Below are 18,306 nucleotides of genomic sequence, written 5' to 3'. Positions count from 1 at the left end.
CTCCCTATTTAACACAAAAAAGCTCATACAGCTATTTTTATAAACCAAAATCAAAGTTCATATATGCGTTTGATTATAATGAAACTTTCATCTCTTTTCATCTAGAATATGCCTTTTTTTAAAATCTATGACATTCACTTTTAGAAAAGATCAACCCAGTTATTTCATGTAAATGTCCCATGTGATAGATTTGTCCAATTGTTTCCTAATGGCATAATTTAACCTCTTATTTTATCATTTGCTGTATGTGCTGTAAACAGAAAGTTTAAGGGCTTGGTTAGATTCAGGTTAAGCATTTTTTGTCAAGAATTCTTGAATGATGCTGTGTTCAACATTACACAAAGTATCAGAAGGTTGGTTACCTGATGCAGGTGGTAACCACTAGATCCTTCCTACGTAGATCATGTTTTACCCTTTAGAACAAGTAATCATCACTAATGTAAAATTTCTGTTTAAAATATTTATTTTCCTACTAACCGGCATGGTTCTTGGCGCTGGAGTTGGAGGAGTTGGTGCATGTCCTCCTGCTGGCGAGGACTGATATGCAGGTGTAGGAATTGAAGGAGCACTAGGTTCTCTGGCAATGCTTTGTTGCAAGTCCCTTATCAAAGTCAGAGTGTTAAAAATTAACACAACAGAAAAAAATTAACACACATAAAATACTAGCTTATTTTTCTTTTCTTCATACATGAAACATAGAAAATGGACTCCAAACAATGATGGGATTTTAAAAATATACTACATTTCAAATTAGTACAGCCACTACGGAAAACAGTGTGAAGATCCCTCTAAAAACTAAAACTAGATTTACCATATGATTCAGCAATCCCACTGCCGGGTATACATCCAAAACAAAGGAAATCCGTACACTGAAGAAGTGTCTGTATTCTCATGTTTAGTGCAGCACTTCCAATAGCCAAGATATGAATGCAACTTAATGTCCATCAGCAGATAAATGAATGAAGTGTAGTATATATATGTAATGGAACATTACTCAGCCATAAAAAATGATGTAATTCTGTCATGTGCAGCAACATGCATGGAACTTGAGGACATTACGTTAAGTGAAATAAGCCAGGCACAGAAAGACAAATATTGCATGTTCTGATTCGTAAGTGTGAGCTAAAAACAAGGAGATAGAGAGTAGAATGACGGTCACTAGGGTCAAGGAAGAGTAGGGGATGGGGATGAAGAAAGGTTGCATAATGGGTACAAAAATATAGTTAGATAGAAGAAATAAGTTCTAGTGTTTAATAGCACCATAGGGTGATAATAGCTAACAATAATTTATTGTATACTTCAAAATAGCTAGAAGATTTGGAGTGTTTCCAACACAAAGAAATGATAAATGTTTGAGATCATGAATAACCTAATTACCCTGATTTGATTATTGCACATTGTATTCATGTATCAAAATATCACATGTACCCCATAAATATGTGATGAATATCCTAATTACCCTGATTTGATTATTACACATTATATTCATGTATCAACATATCACATGTACTCCATAAATAGGTACTATTATTTATCAATAAAAAAACTGAAAAAAATAAAATATACTACATTTCTATTCTTGACCAGAATCTAAATCCTCTTTCTTCCTTACTGTTTAATAAAATGAAGTTGTATCTTTTTCTATTTCTGAAGACTAGGGGGGAAAAAGTAAACTTTTTCAGAGATTATAGTTACAGCTAGAGTAAGAAACATGTCAAACTGGGCAAGTAATCCTAAATGACTGCCCACTCTTTAATAAAAGATAGCCCCTGGATTTAAAAAGCTCCCAATATGATCTACCTAAAAGTTATCAGAAAACTACAATGACTCATAGTTATCTAGTGATCTAATCAATGTAACTCATAGTTATCTAATATAACTGAGTTATCTAATCAATTAATGTTTTAATCACTACATATCGGTTTATAAAAAATAAGGTAAAAAAGCTAACCTTTTATGCAAACCATTATGCAAATTTCTAGATAAAAAATTTCTGAAGATATTCAAAGAAATGTGGCACTGAGCTATTTAATGTTAAAAGATAACTCATGACCTGTCACTAAGGTAGGCTCATGAAAGATACATTGCTGAAAATACTACAATTTAGTATTAAAAATTAGAAAAGAAAATTTTAAGTCTCCTCTAATAGTAAATTGAAGTTTATCCCAAAATCACACTAAACAATACCTAAAGTAAAACGCACTCCATGTAATACATAGTGTCAATCAACTTTCACTGCACGATTAACGTGCACATAGTAGTAAATATAACGTGTCCCAAAACATCTGAGACAGTGCCTTTTGCCCTGATTTAACAATTAACAGCAAAGCCCCACACTGTCCATATCCAACCTTCCCTCTCAAGAAGGGCCACAATCTCTCCAGACATAAAGAAAACTAGTATACATTCATCGGGGGAAAAAAAAAAAAAAAAAACTACTTCTTAATATAAGTAAATAACTGCTTGTAACAAATAAGTTTTTAATCACTATCAAAATTCTAAAAGGTCAGATTTTGAAATATCTAAAATATGTATGTATATTATAAAGCTTTAACAAAACACCTTTATTTTCCTTTGATAAACTCTAGGGATGGTTGCAGTAAATAACACATTTAAAAGGCAAATTATAATTTCCCAGTCACTTACAAAAGATATAAATCACTGCTATTAAATAAAACCAACAATGTAAAAAAGCAAAAAGATATAAAATAAAATGCTCACTTTGGGAGGCCGAGGTGGGTGGATCACCTGAGGTCAGGAGTTCAAGACCAGCCTGGCCATCATGGTGAAACCCCATCTTTTAAAAAAAAAAAAAAGTAAAAGATAAATAAATAAATAAATAAATAAATAAAATGCCACCAGTATTCCTATGCCCAGCAACCTGCTGGCAGTGGTATTCAAACCATTAGTAAAAAGAAAGTAAAGTTCAGAGTAAAACATTCATTCTTCTTACACTCTTTAAATTTCTGATGAAAGATTTCAATGAAAACAGAAATTAAAAAGCAAAGCCTCCAGCTAATAAGTATATAAAGAGGACATATTAATCACCGGGAAAATGAAAATTAAAATCATGCAATGAGATAATACTACAAACTCAGCAGAATAGCTAAGGGCAAAAATGTGGAGCAACCAGAACTCTCATGTACTGCTAGGAGGAATATAAATTAGTGCAATCACGTTGGAAAACTATTTGACAATATCAGCTAACATTAAACATACACATACCCTTTGATCAACTATATACTGAACAACACTGCATATACATGCTCACCAAAAGCATGAACTGTCTAATACAGTAACCACTAGCCACATATGGCTATCAAACATCTGAAATGTGGCTAGCCTGAATTGAGATGTAAGTATAAAATACACATTACATTTCTAAGACTTACTGTGAAAAAAAAGTAAAATATCTCTCATTTATAATTTTACATTGATTATAAGTTAAAATACTTTGGACATATGGGTTAAATGAAACACTGAAATTTATTTCACCTGGTTTTTTGTTTTGTTTTGTTTTGTTTTTACTATGGCTACTACAAATTTTACATTTTCAATTGCATATGTCACTGCATAGTATTTCACCACATGAATGTAGTTCAATTAACCAGAACCAGACATTTGATTTGTTTCTATATTTTTACGGCTACCCACAATATTGGACAGCACTGATTTATACCATTTATGCCAGCACTATTTATAAAAGCTCAAAACTAGTAACTTCTTGAATATTCAACAGTAGAATAAATAACTTGTATATTCAAACAATAAAATATATACAGAAATGAGAAAAAAAGATCTACAAATACACACAATTATAGTGATGAATCTCACAAATATAATGTAGAATAAAAGCCAGTCATAGAAGAGTACATAATGTGTGATTCTATTTATATACAATGCAAAAACAGGAGAACGTAATCTATGTTCTTACAAGTCAGGATAGCAGTTGCCCTGGAAGGGAAAGATAAAGACTGACTGGGTGGATGCATTAACAATGCTTCTACGGTGCTGAGAATTTTCTGTGTATAGATCTAAGTGGTAGTTGCCTTGGGTGTACTCAGTTTGTGAACATTCAACAAGATATACACTTATGTATACTTTTCCGGTATATATTACATTCAGTAAGATATTAAATAATTTGGGCCTTGAGTATTAACAATGACTTTAATAAAATAAACTCTCAGATATTCAAAAGCTAATATTACTATATGGCCTACTGTTTCATCTTTCATTCACCTTTCAATCACTGAGCTGAAAATACTTGACAAATATATATAATAAGTATATATACACAAATAGCAACAAACCTGATTTTTAGAGATTTGAGATATAAAATATTTTAAATGACAATATTTAAATCTTTCTTCCTTAAAATATCAAGAGCTGCTTTGTGCACAAACAAGCCAATTTATATGTTTATTATTTTCTTCCTTTTTACACAAAGCATACTCTACACACTGTTCTGTGTCTTTTTACCATAACCATCTTGGAGATCTTTCCATATCAGTAAATTGAAAACATCCTGTTTTTTAAAATAGCTGCACAGCATTTCACTGTACAAGTATAGCTTTATTTCACCAGCCCTGGTCACTTGTTTCTACTTTTTTACTGCTATTTGCAATGCAGACATGAATAAGCTCATAAATACGTCATTTCTAGCATATTCTAATATAACTTCAGAACAGATTCCCAAAAACAGAATAGCTAGATTAAAGGATTTTTGAATTTGTAGTCTTATTCTTTACAGCTAAACTGCCCAACACAAAGACTGCACCACTCTGTATTCTCACAGCAATGCATAAAATCTATTTCTCTAACATGTGACAACAAAGAATGTTATCAAACTTCAGATTCTTGCCAATCTGAAAATATTTCAGACTGATTTTAATTTGTATTTTATAATGAATGATGGTTTGTTTTTTTGTTTTTTTTTTTTTCACTTATTTAAGAGCCAATTGTATTTCCTTGCTGCAAAATTCTGTTTGCATCCTTTCCTCAGTTTTCTATTGGGTTTTCTTCTCATTCATTTCTAGGAGTTCTTTTCTAAATAAAGTAAACTAAACTAGTCTTTTGCCTGTGAATAAGTTTCAAATATTGGATTCCCAATTTGTCATATACTGATTCTGTTTATCATATTTCTATAAGGAACTTCTTCTTTTCTTTTCAATGGCTTTTGGATTTCAAGTTGGAGTTGAGATCCTACCCATCCCAGCTTTATTAAGGAATTCTCCTCCATTCTCTTTTACACCTTATATTTCATTTACAAATACCAAGTTTGGTCTACTCATAATTTATTCTGGTATAAAGATAACGTTTGTTTTCTAAATGGCTGGGCAGCTGTCCACAACCTATTCTGGTTGGCTGAAGATCTTTTTTACACTAAATTCACAATGTATTTGAATCTATTTCTATTTTCTGTTCTTTGTCTAATCATGTACCAGTACCACTGTGTTTTAATTAAAGATGGTACTATACACCTCAATATCTGGTAGAACTAGCGTCCCTTCACTATTCTTTTTATTGTTTTCCTGGCTGATCTTGTTTATTTTTCTACTTGAACTTCTAATTCCAAACGAAAAGTTGCTGATTTTTTTAATCAAAAGTATGTTGAATGCACATGTTTGTTTATTTCTTTACTTATGTTTGTTATTAGAGAGAGGGTCTCGCTGTTGCACAGGCTGGACTGCAGTGGCTATTTACAGGTACAATCATAAAATACTACTTCCTAGAACTCTGGGGCTCAAACCATCCGCCCACTTTAACCTCCCAAGTAGCTGGGGCTAGAAGTGCATGCCATCATGCCTAGTTGATGCGTAAGTTAACTTAGAATTGACATCTTTATGAAGTTGAGTCATCCTATCCAATAACATATGTCTTTTAATTTGCTCAAGTCTTCTTTTGTGTCCTTGAAATAGTGTTTTCTTCACATAGGTCTCATATGACAAACTTACATATTTTATCTTTTTTGTTGCTATTTTAAGTGGGTCTCTTCCTTCATTTTATCTTCTATAGGTTTATTTCCATGAAAGCCACTGATTTCTACAAATTATTTTTATGATCAACAACTTCGTTAATAATTATCTTATTATTCACAGAGTTTTGGGGTTGATTCTCTTGGGCTTTCAAGTAGTTGTACAATCACAATGTCTGTAAATAGTGCTAGTTTTACTTCTCCTTTCCAATTTTTTTTTATTCTAATTCCTCTCATGTGATTGTCTTCGCTGGTACTGCGGTCTAGTGTTAAAAAATGGTGCCGATAGTGCCATTTGTTGTCTGTTCTTGACTTGAGGGGGAACTGTTAATAGTGCTTCTCCATTACTCACTACGCGGAGTTTTGGGCAGAAATACACACACACACACACACACACACACACACACACACACACACACGTATATATTTTCGTGTTAAGGAAGCACCTATCGTCTATCTATTCTTATTTTACTGAGTTATCAGAACACTCATTTTCTCAAATGCTTCTACCTCATCTATCAAGACAAACCTGTGACCTTTCCTTTGATGTGAAAACACTGAATACTGGAATAAACGCCCCCCCTTGGTCAATAATTCTCTTTTTTTTTTTTTTTTTTTTTTTTTGAGACGGAGTCTTGCTCTGTCGCCAGGCTGGAGTGCAGTGGCGCAATCTTGGCTCACTGCAACCTCTGCCTCCTGGGTTCAAGTGATTCTTCCGCCTCAGCCTCCAGAGTAGCTGGGACTACAGGCACGTGCCACCACGCCCGGCTAATTTTTGTATTTTTAGTAGAGACGGGGTTTCACCATGTTGTGTTGGCCAGGATGGTCTCGATCTCTTGACTTCGTGATCCGCCCGCCTTGGCCTCCCAAAGTCCTGGGATTACAGGCATGAGCCCCCGCTTCCGGCTTCGGTCAATAATTCTTTTTTAACATGCTGCTGAATATTACTGGCAAATACTTTATTCAGGACTTTTGTATCCATATCATAACTGAAACTGATCTGTAGACTCTTTCGTATTACTCTTTGTTAGATTTTTGATCATTAAGACTCATATGGAGAATACTCATCTTTTTTTAGGCTGGGCACAGTGTCTCATGCCTATTATATCTCAGTACTTTGGGAGAAGAAGGTGGGCACATAACCTGAGGTCAGGAGTTAGAGACAAGCCTGGCCAACATGGTGAAACCCTGTCTCTACTAAAAATACAAAAATTAGCCAGGCATAGTGGCACACACCTGTACTCCTAGCTACTCAGGAAGCTGAGGCAAGAGAATTGCTTGAACCCGGGAGGCGGAGGTTGCAGTGAGCCAAGATCGCACCACTGCACTCCGGCTTGGGCAACAGAGCAAGACTCCATCTCAAAAAAAAAATAAAAAAAAAAAAAAGAATATAATCCTTTTTTAAACCTCCTTTTAAAACAATCTAATTACTTGCTTTTAATAGGTTTAGTAGAAATACTCTAAAAACAACTACCCTGCTCTTTCTTCAAGGTGGAAGAAAATGGTAACTTCTCTCATGAACATGAGCAGAGAAGTGAATGTTCATTCTCTGTTCATGAATATGAACAGAGAGATGAATAAAGATCTAGTTGGCTGAAAGAGTCATCAGTATAAGACTCTTTCAGCTCTTTTATTTATTACTAATGAATATATGGCTTTTTATGTACCTGAAAGATAGTTAAGATATAAAATTTTTAGCTCATATTTACTATATGATGATATAAAATCTTTAGCTCATTTTTATTATCCTTGCGATTACAGCAATCACTCCACTCTCTTCTAGCATATACAGCTGCCAGCCTATGTTAAGGAACCTATTTGCCACTTCAAGATTAATTGCATATATTTATTGTCACTCCCCGAGATCTGCCACCCTGAACTGTTTTATCATTTCTGTGACCTCACTGGACTTCCTGTATTTAGAGTTTCTACATCTTTTTATCCTCCCAGATTGTGCAGCTGTTTGCTTGTTGCCTTGTAAAATATTCGATCTAGCTCCTTCTTCCAGGAGAAAAGGAAGGAAATTGCTATCTCATACTACCTAGTTCACACCAAAAGTCTCTACATAATTTTTTAAAAGAAAATTCTTTTAGTTGAATTTGATACATAAAACAGACTTACTTTAAGAGTTCATCTCTTTCTGTCTTCCGTGCAAAAACTATATCGCTGCATTTGTTCTGGAATCTAACCAGGATTTCAGTCAACTCATTGTAAAACTATAAGAAAAGAACAAATACAAGTAATGAACAAGAAGAATTTCTTTAATACAGGGAATAATGTGATCTAAAGCTAATTTGTCAATGATAATAAAAGCAGAAGAACTGAAATCTGCATGAGATACAGTCACACAATTTACCAAGACCAACAACTTATTATTAAATATGACCTAAGATTCCTAAAGAAAATAAAAATAAAACCATTCTTACAGAACATTATCATCAAAGATTAAATGTAACAAGTTAAAAGTTTCATGATCATGAAAATCTTCCTAATTTCTAGAGAAAAGTCAACTGCTTGATAACATTAAATCTATTTAAGTAGAAGGATCAGATTTTCATATTCACTACAGAAATGCAAGCATACCTCAGAAACCCTTAAAAAATTTTCCAAAGGCTCTCTGGAAGAGAGCCTTTGTTTATCTATTTAAACAAAGCATTTTAAACCAAATTAAAATGGCATTTTACTATCCTCTCTATTTGGAAGGCTTTTCAGTATTTTTACTCTCTCTTCAAAGGGTTTTACATTTTACCTACTATATTTATATCAAGATAACTTTAGTGGTCAATATGAAGTAACAAAAGGAATTATGCATCTGAAAACTTAAAAATCACTGTTCCCTCAAAAACAAAGTAATTGGTAAAAAGAAATATAAGCGAATTCCCTAAACTTTTTAAAGGACAAGGCAAGAAAGTACTTACATATTTAGTGAGCCCTCTGATACTCAGGCAGACCACAAGTCTATCCTCAGAGAACAACCACACAGAATATAAAAGTCATGCCCCCAGACCTTTCCCATCACAAATCAGCTTTGACTACTCCTGTCCCCTCATAATTCATCAAATTAATCAATTTCGTATCCCTTAAAAAGGTGTCATTGACATCTCTGCTAATTCCTGCTACCTGGGATGTTTATACCCCTTTTCTGTCAGTTGGAATATGCAATTCATTCTTCAAAGTTCCCATGAAATGTTGCCACCTTCATTCAGCTTTTCTCTCCTATAACAAACTTCACAGAGGCAATGGCATTAAAGCTAAAATTCCAGGCAAAAAGTAATTTGGTTCAACTGGAAACACCATTTAATTTCCAAACTATACCTTCACATCTGTACTTGCTAGCTATGGTTCCTTTTGCATGTTCTTCATACCTTTGTGCCCTCCTTCAAATTAGCTACAAGTTCAACAAATTTGTCATATGCAGTAGCTAAATTCTTCAAAACTTCTTCTCTTAAGTTAGCTTCATTGTTAGATTGCTTCATTTTCGAAAATTCCTGATGTGAGACCTTGTTTAAAAAAAAGATTTATGTATTTACATTTGTAAAATTAATATAGCTCATAACATTTTTATTGATCTTTTCCAATTATGAAAATCATATGTGATTAAATATATAGGCAAAATTACTAGAAATACCTAGTATACTCCTTTTGAAGCCGCATTATGCTTTAAAATCTTTCCTAAGTAAAAGTTTCACAAATCCAATAGGAGTCAAAACATAACCAATAATGATCACGGATTTCTATTAGCATACAACATTTGCAAAAACCGTAACATGAAAATTATTTTACCTTTTGGAATACTTTATATCAAATATAGATATAATGTCTAGGAGTAGAAATATATGTTTAGTTTTACACATTAACTATTTTTTAAAAGGGCAAAATTTCAAGTCTTTGTTAGTCAAAACTACCTATCTGTAAACACAAACACTAACTTCAAACTTCTCAACATATTTAGTTTTGGTATTATTTTCAAAAAAAAAAAAATGACTAAAGTCTGTATGTATGTTAGCCATAAAATTAAAGGTATCAGTAATTCCAACTAATTTTGATTTTCCTCCCATATGGGAAAAAAAATCCAAGCTATTCAAAATTTGGAAATACAAAAACATCTGAAGTATCAAGCACTCCTAAGTAATATGCAACATTTTAGCCATAGAAGTATGACTTTGTTTCATAGATTTAAATAAACCTGATGTGCCAAGTTCAATTTTACAAAATATGCATCTATTAAGTTCTACTCTTAACTATATTCTCCAATGTCATTTTTCTAAATGAATACAGGTTTAGTTCAGACGCATCTTTTCTGTAATTTTTAAAACAAATCTTATTAAATATATAAATTTCACCTGAATATTTTTAAGAAGTCCCTCCTGTTTCTTTAGAGATTCTTGGACTTTAGTTGTAAGACCTCCATAGACTCGATCTAGTTCAGTAACAGAAAGAGCTTCTTCATTTATCACACCATCTTGAGCCAGAGCTGTCAAAAACTTGCTTGTCATGTCAAAATTCACAGATTTCAAGTCATTCTCCAAACCCTCTCTTTCCTTCTTTATTTCATCAAGATTTATCAATAAAGATTTTAAGACATTTACAACCTAAACAATAAAAAAGACACCTTAGTTTAACTGCAAAAAAAAAAAAAGCCGATTTCAATAAGGAAATAATATATAAAGATTCATTCAAGCTGAGAAAGAGATGATTTCTCAGAGGGCCAAATATAAACTGAACATCAGGTTTATATAGATAGATATTGTACCTTCAGCTGACTCAGATTAAAACAAAAGCAGCATTAATAACAGTAAAAACAGCTACAATTTACTGAACGCTTAGGTAGCATGCTAAATACTTCAGAAATATAATTTTATGTATTCCCTAAAATACCCTATGGGGTATATATTTTATTACCTCTATTCAAAAGATAGGGATAATGAATCTGAAAAATTAAGTGACATAGTTACACGGCTACTAAGGGGCAGAGGTAAAATTTGAGTCCTAAGTCTGACTAACTCCAAAACCAATCTCTTACCCACTCTACACTATACTCCCTACCCACCATGGCTGTGAAGCAGGGGAAGGTATAATTTTGCTAAGTAAGTAGATATCCTATTTTGCCTAGAGAGACTGAGAGATAGAAAAATAGTTATGAAGACAGAAATAGAGACAGTTATAAAGCAAGCAGCATGCTAGATGGAGAAAGAAATAAAGATACAGATTTAAAGCTACATACCACATTTATTTTATACATTGGGAGAAGAAGTAGGAAAGAGAGTTCTTGTGCCTCTCTTCATATCATTAAGAGTTTTGGGCCAGATGTAGAGGTTCATGCCTACAATCCCAGCACTTTAGGAGGATCATTTAAGCCTAGGAGTTTGAGAATAGTGAGACCCCATTTCTACATTAAATAAAAAAAAATTAGGCACAATGGCATACACCTACAGTCACGGCTACTCCAGACGCTGAGGCAGGAGAACTGCTTCAGCCTAGGGAGTCAAGGCTGCAGTGAGCCGTGATCACGCCACTACACTCCAGCCTGGGTGACAGACAGAAACCCTGTCTCAAAACAAAAAACAAAAACAAAACAGAGTTTTATCTCTTGAATTCAGTCAAGACACTCTCTGACCTACATCCACATGATTCATAAACACCCCTTTATATTAACAGTGTCCAAGTGCTTTCTAGTGAGCACTTTCAAGCTGCCCCTTTCACTGCTCTCTTCGTACTTTGCTAGGACCAAGAAGAGTATCAACTCCAGCTCTCTATTCTGCTTGCCCCAACGATGCGCATAGAAAGAAAACTGAGGGAAAGACAAAGGAAGAAGAGACATCATGAGCCCTGTCTCCACACCTGTCTTTCTCATCACCAGCAGCAATTCCAATTCTCGTGGATCTCCCCACCAACTGCCTGTTTCTAAAAATTCCTATCCTACTCTTCCTTCCACAGTCTTCTTAGCTCCTTGATAGGAATGTCCAGAGTAACATCCCTTTGTGAAGACCAGAGACTCAAGGTTTCCTCTAAATTTAGGCGAATTTCCTTTTTGGCCTCCATTTACCACCCATATCTCCTACATATCCTCATTTTAAAATGGAATGAAGGGAAGGGAAGAGAAAGGGGAGGAGAAAAAGAGAGAGAGGAAGGGGGAGGGGAAGGAGAAAGGGAGGGAGACCAAGAAAAAGGATGGGGAGAAGGCTGTGGAGAGAAAAAGAAATATGATTCCTAGAGTCTAGAAAGCATCAAACCACAGAAACTCTAAAAGGAAGGAGGAAGAGAAATAATCATACCTGGACGGATATGACAAAGTCTGTTTAAAGACCTAGCAGAACTTGATATTAGATGATATGAATAAAAATCTTCCTTCCAAATGAATTCCAGGATATATTATTAAACGAAAAAAAAGGGTACAAAAACATATATAGTATAATGCAATTTGAGTGAAAGAAGGAAAATCAGAAAATAAATATACACATACATAATATGTGTGTGTGTGTGTGTGTGTGTGTATATATATATATATATATATGTACAGTATGTATACTTTTTGGGGTTTTGTTTTTTGTTTGTTCTTGCAAAAAGAAAATCAGTAAGGACAAACCAGAAACTAGCAAACATGGTTACTTACAGGAAGTATACAGAAAAGAAGTAGAAGGAAAAGGAATGAGACTTTTCTGTATATACCTTTTGAATCATGAACATTTTTTACACACTCAAAAAACAAGATTAAGTCAAAACTTGAATATGGAATTAAATGAACTAATTATCAAAGTGAAACATAATTATATAGGAAAAAACATTTCAACTCTGACTATACTCCCTTAGAGGCCATAATGGAATTAGTTACTGTGCAATTAAGGATAGTTTACTACTTAGAAAACTCAACTTTCTCATCTGCAAGATGGCTATAATAATAGTATCTATTTCAGGACTGTTGTGAAGACTGAGAAAATCCATATAAAGTGCTCAACACAACTTCTAACAAAGGGTAAGTCTTCAATCATAGTGGCTCCATAGGAAGAAAAGCTAACCCCAACTTCTACGGCATCTAACCAAACTGATACAGAAGATGGTACAGAGGGCCAAATAGTTAACAAATCCTGTGATATTCAAAAGTGCAGTAATTCTAACTTTCTGGGGGGGAAATGCCATTTCAAACAACCAATTTATGAACGAATCTGTGGACTACTTACTACACAAAGACAGATATCCCTTATACTGTGAACATCTTTCATTAAAAATTCATATACAGTATACTAATTCAACACATTTCAGATTATATGACACTGACCTCATTTTAACAGAGTAAATGAAGTAGAAAATGAATTAACTGCTTCCACAAATGAATGACCAAGATAATAAGAAAACCACTGCCTAAATTTTCTTATAAACTCAAATTTGAGGCTTAACATGTTATCAAAGTATATAAATAATTAGAATACTATGGTGTTTATTTCTTATACACAACTCCAGCTAGCTTTCAACTGCAATTAATTGTATCCCTTTATTAAGTTAGGCTGCCAGTGATGATCATTCAAACAGCAAATACTTTTTGTATTGGGTACCGTTCTAGATATTACAGACACAACTACTAACAAAAACAGTCTTTCCTTAATTTGGGGGGACCAGAGACGACTGAATAAATATGCAAAGGGAAGGACTAAACAAATACACAAAAATAGAAGAAGGTGGGTAGACAATGACAAAGATGGGGAATAGGTGACATCTGAGACTAATGAAAAAGAGGTAATAGCCATGGAAATAGGAAGAAAGCCTTGCACTGAAGGAAAAGCAAATATAAAAGTCCTGTGGCGGGCACATGCTTGGCAGGATTGAAGGAAAGAAAAAACGGCCACTCTGGCTGAAGCATAGTAAACAAAATGCAGAACAGGAGATGAGGTCAAACAGAATGGCAGGAATGGCATCACCTAGGCTGTCAACACTTTGTCTTTTAGATCAGGGAGTAACAAACTTTCTTGGTAAAGGACCAAATAGAAAATACTTTTGGCTTAGTAGGCCATAGTCTTTGTTGCAACTCTTTAACTCTGCTTTTAGTGTGAAAGACAATGTGTAAATGAATGAGTGCAGCTACATTCCAACAAAAATATATTAACAAACACTGAAATCTGAATCTTATAAAATGCCCACATATTATGAAACATTCTTTTGACTTATTTTCAGTCATTTAAAAAATGAAGTAGAGGGCCGGGCACGGTGGCTCACGCCTGTAATCCCAGCACTTTGGGAGGCCAAGGCGGGTGAATCACGAGGTCAAGAGATCGAGACCATCCTGGTCAACATGGTGAAACCCCATCTCCACTAAAAATACAAAAAATTAGCTGGGCATGGTAGCGCCTGCCTGTAGTCCCAGCTACTCGGGAGGCTGAGGCAGGAGAATTGCTTGAACCCAGGAGGCGGAGGTTGCGGTGAGCCGAGATCGTGCCATTGCACTCCAGCCTGGGTAACAAGAGGGAAACTCTGTCTCAAAAATAAAAAAATAAAGTAAATTTAAAAAAAAAATGAAGTAGAAAGTAGACTTTTATATTTAAAAAATGTAGAATTCATTCTTAGCTCACAGGCCACACAAAGACAAGGGGCAGGCTGGATTTGGCCCACAAGCCACAGGTTGCTGACCCCAGTTTTAGATTTAAAACCCTCTGTAGCATTTAACAGCACCAAGTACAATTGGAGACATAAAAATTCCCCTCAATGAAATCTTCTATTGTACTTTTAAAACCTTGTCATTTTCAGAAAAGACAAATATGCAACTATCTCTACAGCAACAGAAAGCAGAAACCTGATGCATTTACCCTACACTAAAGCTAACCTAGAGGAGTTTTGTGTCTCTTTACATTAGGGACGAAGGTGCTCGGCACGGTTCTGGAATAGTAGGCCTTCAAAAAAACACCTGGTGAATAAATAAACAAACAGATTCTAGCCATTCTCAACATGTCTACAAACTTTCTGCCATGAGAAACCAGGAGTAACAGCTGTGACTGCAGATCCTCCACTTGTGTATGAATCCAACAAAGGCACCCCTCTGGGAGGGTACACAGTTTTAGACAGTTCTCTTTATGCTCTATCTCTAAGGAGATAAAGGTTTTTTTTTTAAAAAAAAAAAAAAAAAAACCTTACTCCCAGCAGATGTAACACTGTGAGGATAACTGAACATCATCCTTGTGCAAAAAAACAGATGTTCCTTCCTCTGGCTAGACTCAGCCCTATATACATTACAGCCATGGCTTGGCCAGTCAACCATAGACTAGACTTCAGGCCACAGTAGATTACAGGCAACCAATCACAAGCAGTGGTCTTGGGTTTTCAATATAAAAATCTATAAATACAAATTACCACTAGTCTGCAAAATTTTTCAGAGTATATCAATATCTAAAACCAGATGCCCAAAGAGACTAAAAATAAGAACTAGATAGTAGGCTTCTTCACAATAAATGAAAAACAAAAAAAGCCCTACCATCAAATTTGGACTTTTTAATAAAGCATGTACATTGCATCACTCTAATCAACAATCAAGTAACTGAGTTTTTATCATAAAAACTCTGGCTAAAATGTGTCATCAACTATTATGACAGCCATCTGAAACAGCTTTAATAAACATGATGTTTGCCTTATTTTATAAAGGCACATGACAAATGAATATATAGAGAGTTCTGAAATTTTTGTGGTTAGCCCATCAAGAAAATCTAGCTTCCATAAAATTACTTATTGACTATAAAAGTTCTTTTCCTCTGTGTAAAACTACTAAGGATTAATAAAACGGATACAACTGAATAAAATATCAACAAATCAGTGCATACTAATACAGATTTTGCTTAGCACAAACCATTTTTGCTTTTCTATTGGAAGCAGAAGAATCAAAGGACAAAAGCCACATAATTCTGAGTCAGGTACAAGACATCAAAAAAAAAATACAAAGAGAGTACTAAACAGAGAACTTTTTCTAAAATAAAAAAGGTACCAGAATTTATTGCTGTTCCAAGGATCTGAAGTTTCTTCTTTGGGTTCTTTGTTCTTCACAAGTTAATCTTCTGGCCACCTCCCTTTTTCTCCCCTATGGCCTCTAAGCAAATAACTGATACTCCTTGTTCCATTGGGTTCCCCCTTTAGATTCAGGTTCAATGCACATTCAACTATGCAGCTTTCTCTTCCCTTTGGGAGGTGCCCAGTACCTGTGGCTGGTTTCCACTGTACCTCTGATAACTCTCTAGACACACCCACTACTCAGCCCATCTCAGATCTTAAACTTTTACTTTTTCTGCCTATCCATTCTGTTCTCAAAAAGGGCCAATCTCTTAAGAAGCCTCCAAAGAGAACTGCTACTGAAATTTAAGTACTTCATCTAAATCCTCATCACAGACCTCCTATACTTTCCCTGTGACATTTTTAAATGTCTTCCCTATATCACAGTCATCCTTGTATGTGACTAATATTCCACAATAGATCATAAATTGGGGGTAAAGCCTGTGTGTAATTCACTATGGCACACCATAGTGCCTTACACAGAGCAGACACCCAGTAAGTCTTAGAATAAATATATGAAATACATACAATGCTTCTATGGAAAGACAAATAAGGAACAAAACTAATACTTTTCAGAACTTACTATATCCCAAGAAATTCACTTTTCTCAAGAAGTTTTCAGCAGTATTTCTTGCCCTTTGGCTTGTTTTCCTGTGTAGACATTTTGTCAGATATTTTCTCTGCATCCTTTGGCTTGTTTTTCTTGTTTATCTTACTAAGTTACCTATCTTATCTGATCTTACTAAGATAAGATATCTCTATCTTATCCTACTAACTTATCCTACCTCCCAGTAATAGGCCATTAAATTACATTTGTACTTTCTCTTCTTAAGGACTTTCCAAATCAGATGCCCTACTATTCGAGTTTCTCCTTCCTGTCATCAGTAGAAATATCATGAAGGTGCTACCCATATATTAACATGCACACCTTGCCAATCTTCCTTTCAAAGGTAGTCACAGTGAAACAAGGTAGAAGGAAGTATAGAATAATGTAAGAAGCAAAGAATTTGTGTATCTGGCCATACCCAGTCCTTTCATTTCAGGGAAGTTTCTATACTCCCAAGCTTCTCTCTTTTACAAAACCCGAATTAAATACTGTTGACATATTAAGTATCCAGAATTTAGTTCAAAAAAACAGCATTCAATAAATGGAAGTTACTATTACAGGACGGTCAGCGCAATTACCTATTACACAGTGTATATACTACTTTAAATATAACAACTCCAATTTATTTCTGCATTTTTTAAAAGATGACAATAAGAAATTGATAGTTCATTATATAAAACGGCTTGCATGTGGTTTTCTCAAGCAGATGACAACCCGTATCAAAATGTCCTTCTTACCTCACTGCCCTGCATGGTCTTTGCTGGATTAGCAGAAGGGATGGCAGCATTCAGCTCAGGCTCTGGCTTACACAAAAGCGCAATGGTGTCACGATGAGACTGGTAACATTCTTTCACTTGTCCATCTGCTTGGACAGCTTTATCTAAAACTGCTCTGAAGTTGGTTCCCTCTGGGAGAAAATAAAAGTTTCCAGAGCACATAAGTGATTCTAACAGCAACGTTTATGGGCTGGTTATACATTGAGTTCTAGTCTCCAACTTTACTTATCTTTCCCTTTTATAGGCCCCAATTCACTTGATAACAAAAACAACTCCTAACAGTCTTTGCATTCTCCTTTTTGGAAAGATGACAAAATCACTCATAAAATCAAAAGCAAAGCTATACCTTAAAATATATTTGGTGATTACTATCTGCCAAATAGATCATAAAGACAGCATTCATCTCAGTAAGCGCAAAATCTTAATAATCAAAGTCTTAAGAAGCATAAATGTGGCTTCAAAATAACTTAAAACTTTTTTTTTTTTTTTGAGACGGAGTTTCACTCATGTTACCCAGGCTGGAGTGCAATGGCGCGATCTCGGCTCACCGCAACCTCCGCCTCCTGGGTTCAGGCAATTCTCCTGCCTCAGCCTCCTGAGTAGCTGGGATTACAGGCACACACCACCATGCCCAGCTAATTTTTTGTATTTTTAGTAGAGACGGAGTTTCACCATGTTGACCAGGATGGTCTCGATCTCTTGACCTCGTGATCCACCCGCCTCGGCCTCCCAAAGTGCTGGGATTACAGGCTTGAGCCACCGCGCCCGGCCTTAAAACTTATTTTTTTTACCAACCAGGATTCACTACTAAATGAAAAAAAAATTACAAAACCATAAATGTAACATGCCGTCATTTATGTTTTTAAAATATGCACAGGGGCCAGGCATGGTGACTCAAGCCTATAATCTCATCACTTTGGGAGGTA

At 34.9% G+C, this 18,306-nt stretch overlaps 1 protein-coding gene across 3 annotated transcripts in view; it reads right to left on the bottom strand.

Annotated features, from left to right (window-relative positions):
• Positions 1-18,306, bottom strand: part of PDCD6IP (programmed cell death 6 interacting protein) — a 69,526-nt gene that overhangs the window by 2,717 nt on the left and 48,503 nt on the right. For 2 of the 3 annotated variants that reach the window (XM_032269470.1, XM_032269462.1), the window contains exons 12-16: positions 17,342-17,511; positions 10,318-10,566; positions 9,340-9,474; positions 8,096-8,190; positions 478-601 (exon numbers count right to left, since the gene is read on the bottom strand). In XM_032269470.1, coding sequence (XP_032125361.1) covers positions 478-601; positions 8,096-8,190; positions 9,340-9,474; positions 10,318-10,566; positions 17,342-17,511 — 773 coding nt within the window. Of the gene's footprint in view, positions 1-477; positions 602-3,633; positions 3,955-8,095; positions 8,191-9,339; positions 9,475-10,317; positions 10,567-17,341; positions 17,512-18,306 lie in introns of those variants that run through there. The other variant, XM_032269477.1, reaches the window with a different exon arrangement.

Source organism: Sapajus apella, unplaced genomic scaffold (assembly GCF_009761245.1).
Source record: "Sapajus apella isolate SASKATOON/1434 unplaced genomic scaffold, GSC_monkey_1.0 scaffold4, whole genome shotgun sequence".
NCBI lineage: Eukaryota > Metazoa > Chordata > Mammalia > Primates > Cebidae > Sapajus > Sapajus apella.
This window is presented reverse-complemented; position numbering and strand designations above follow the sequence as displayed.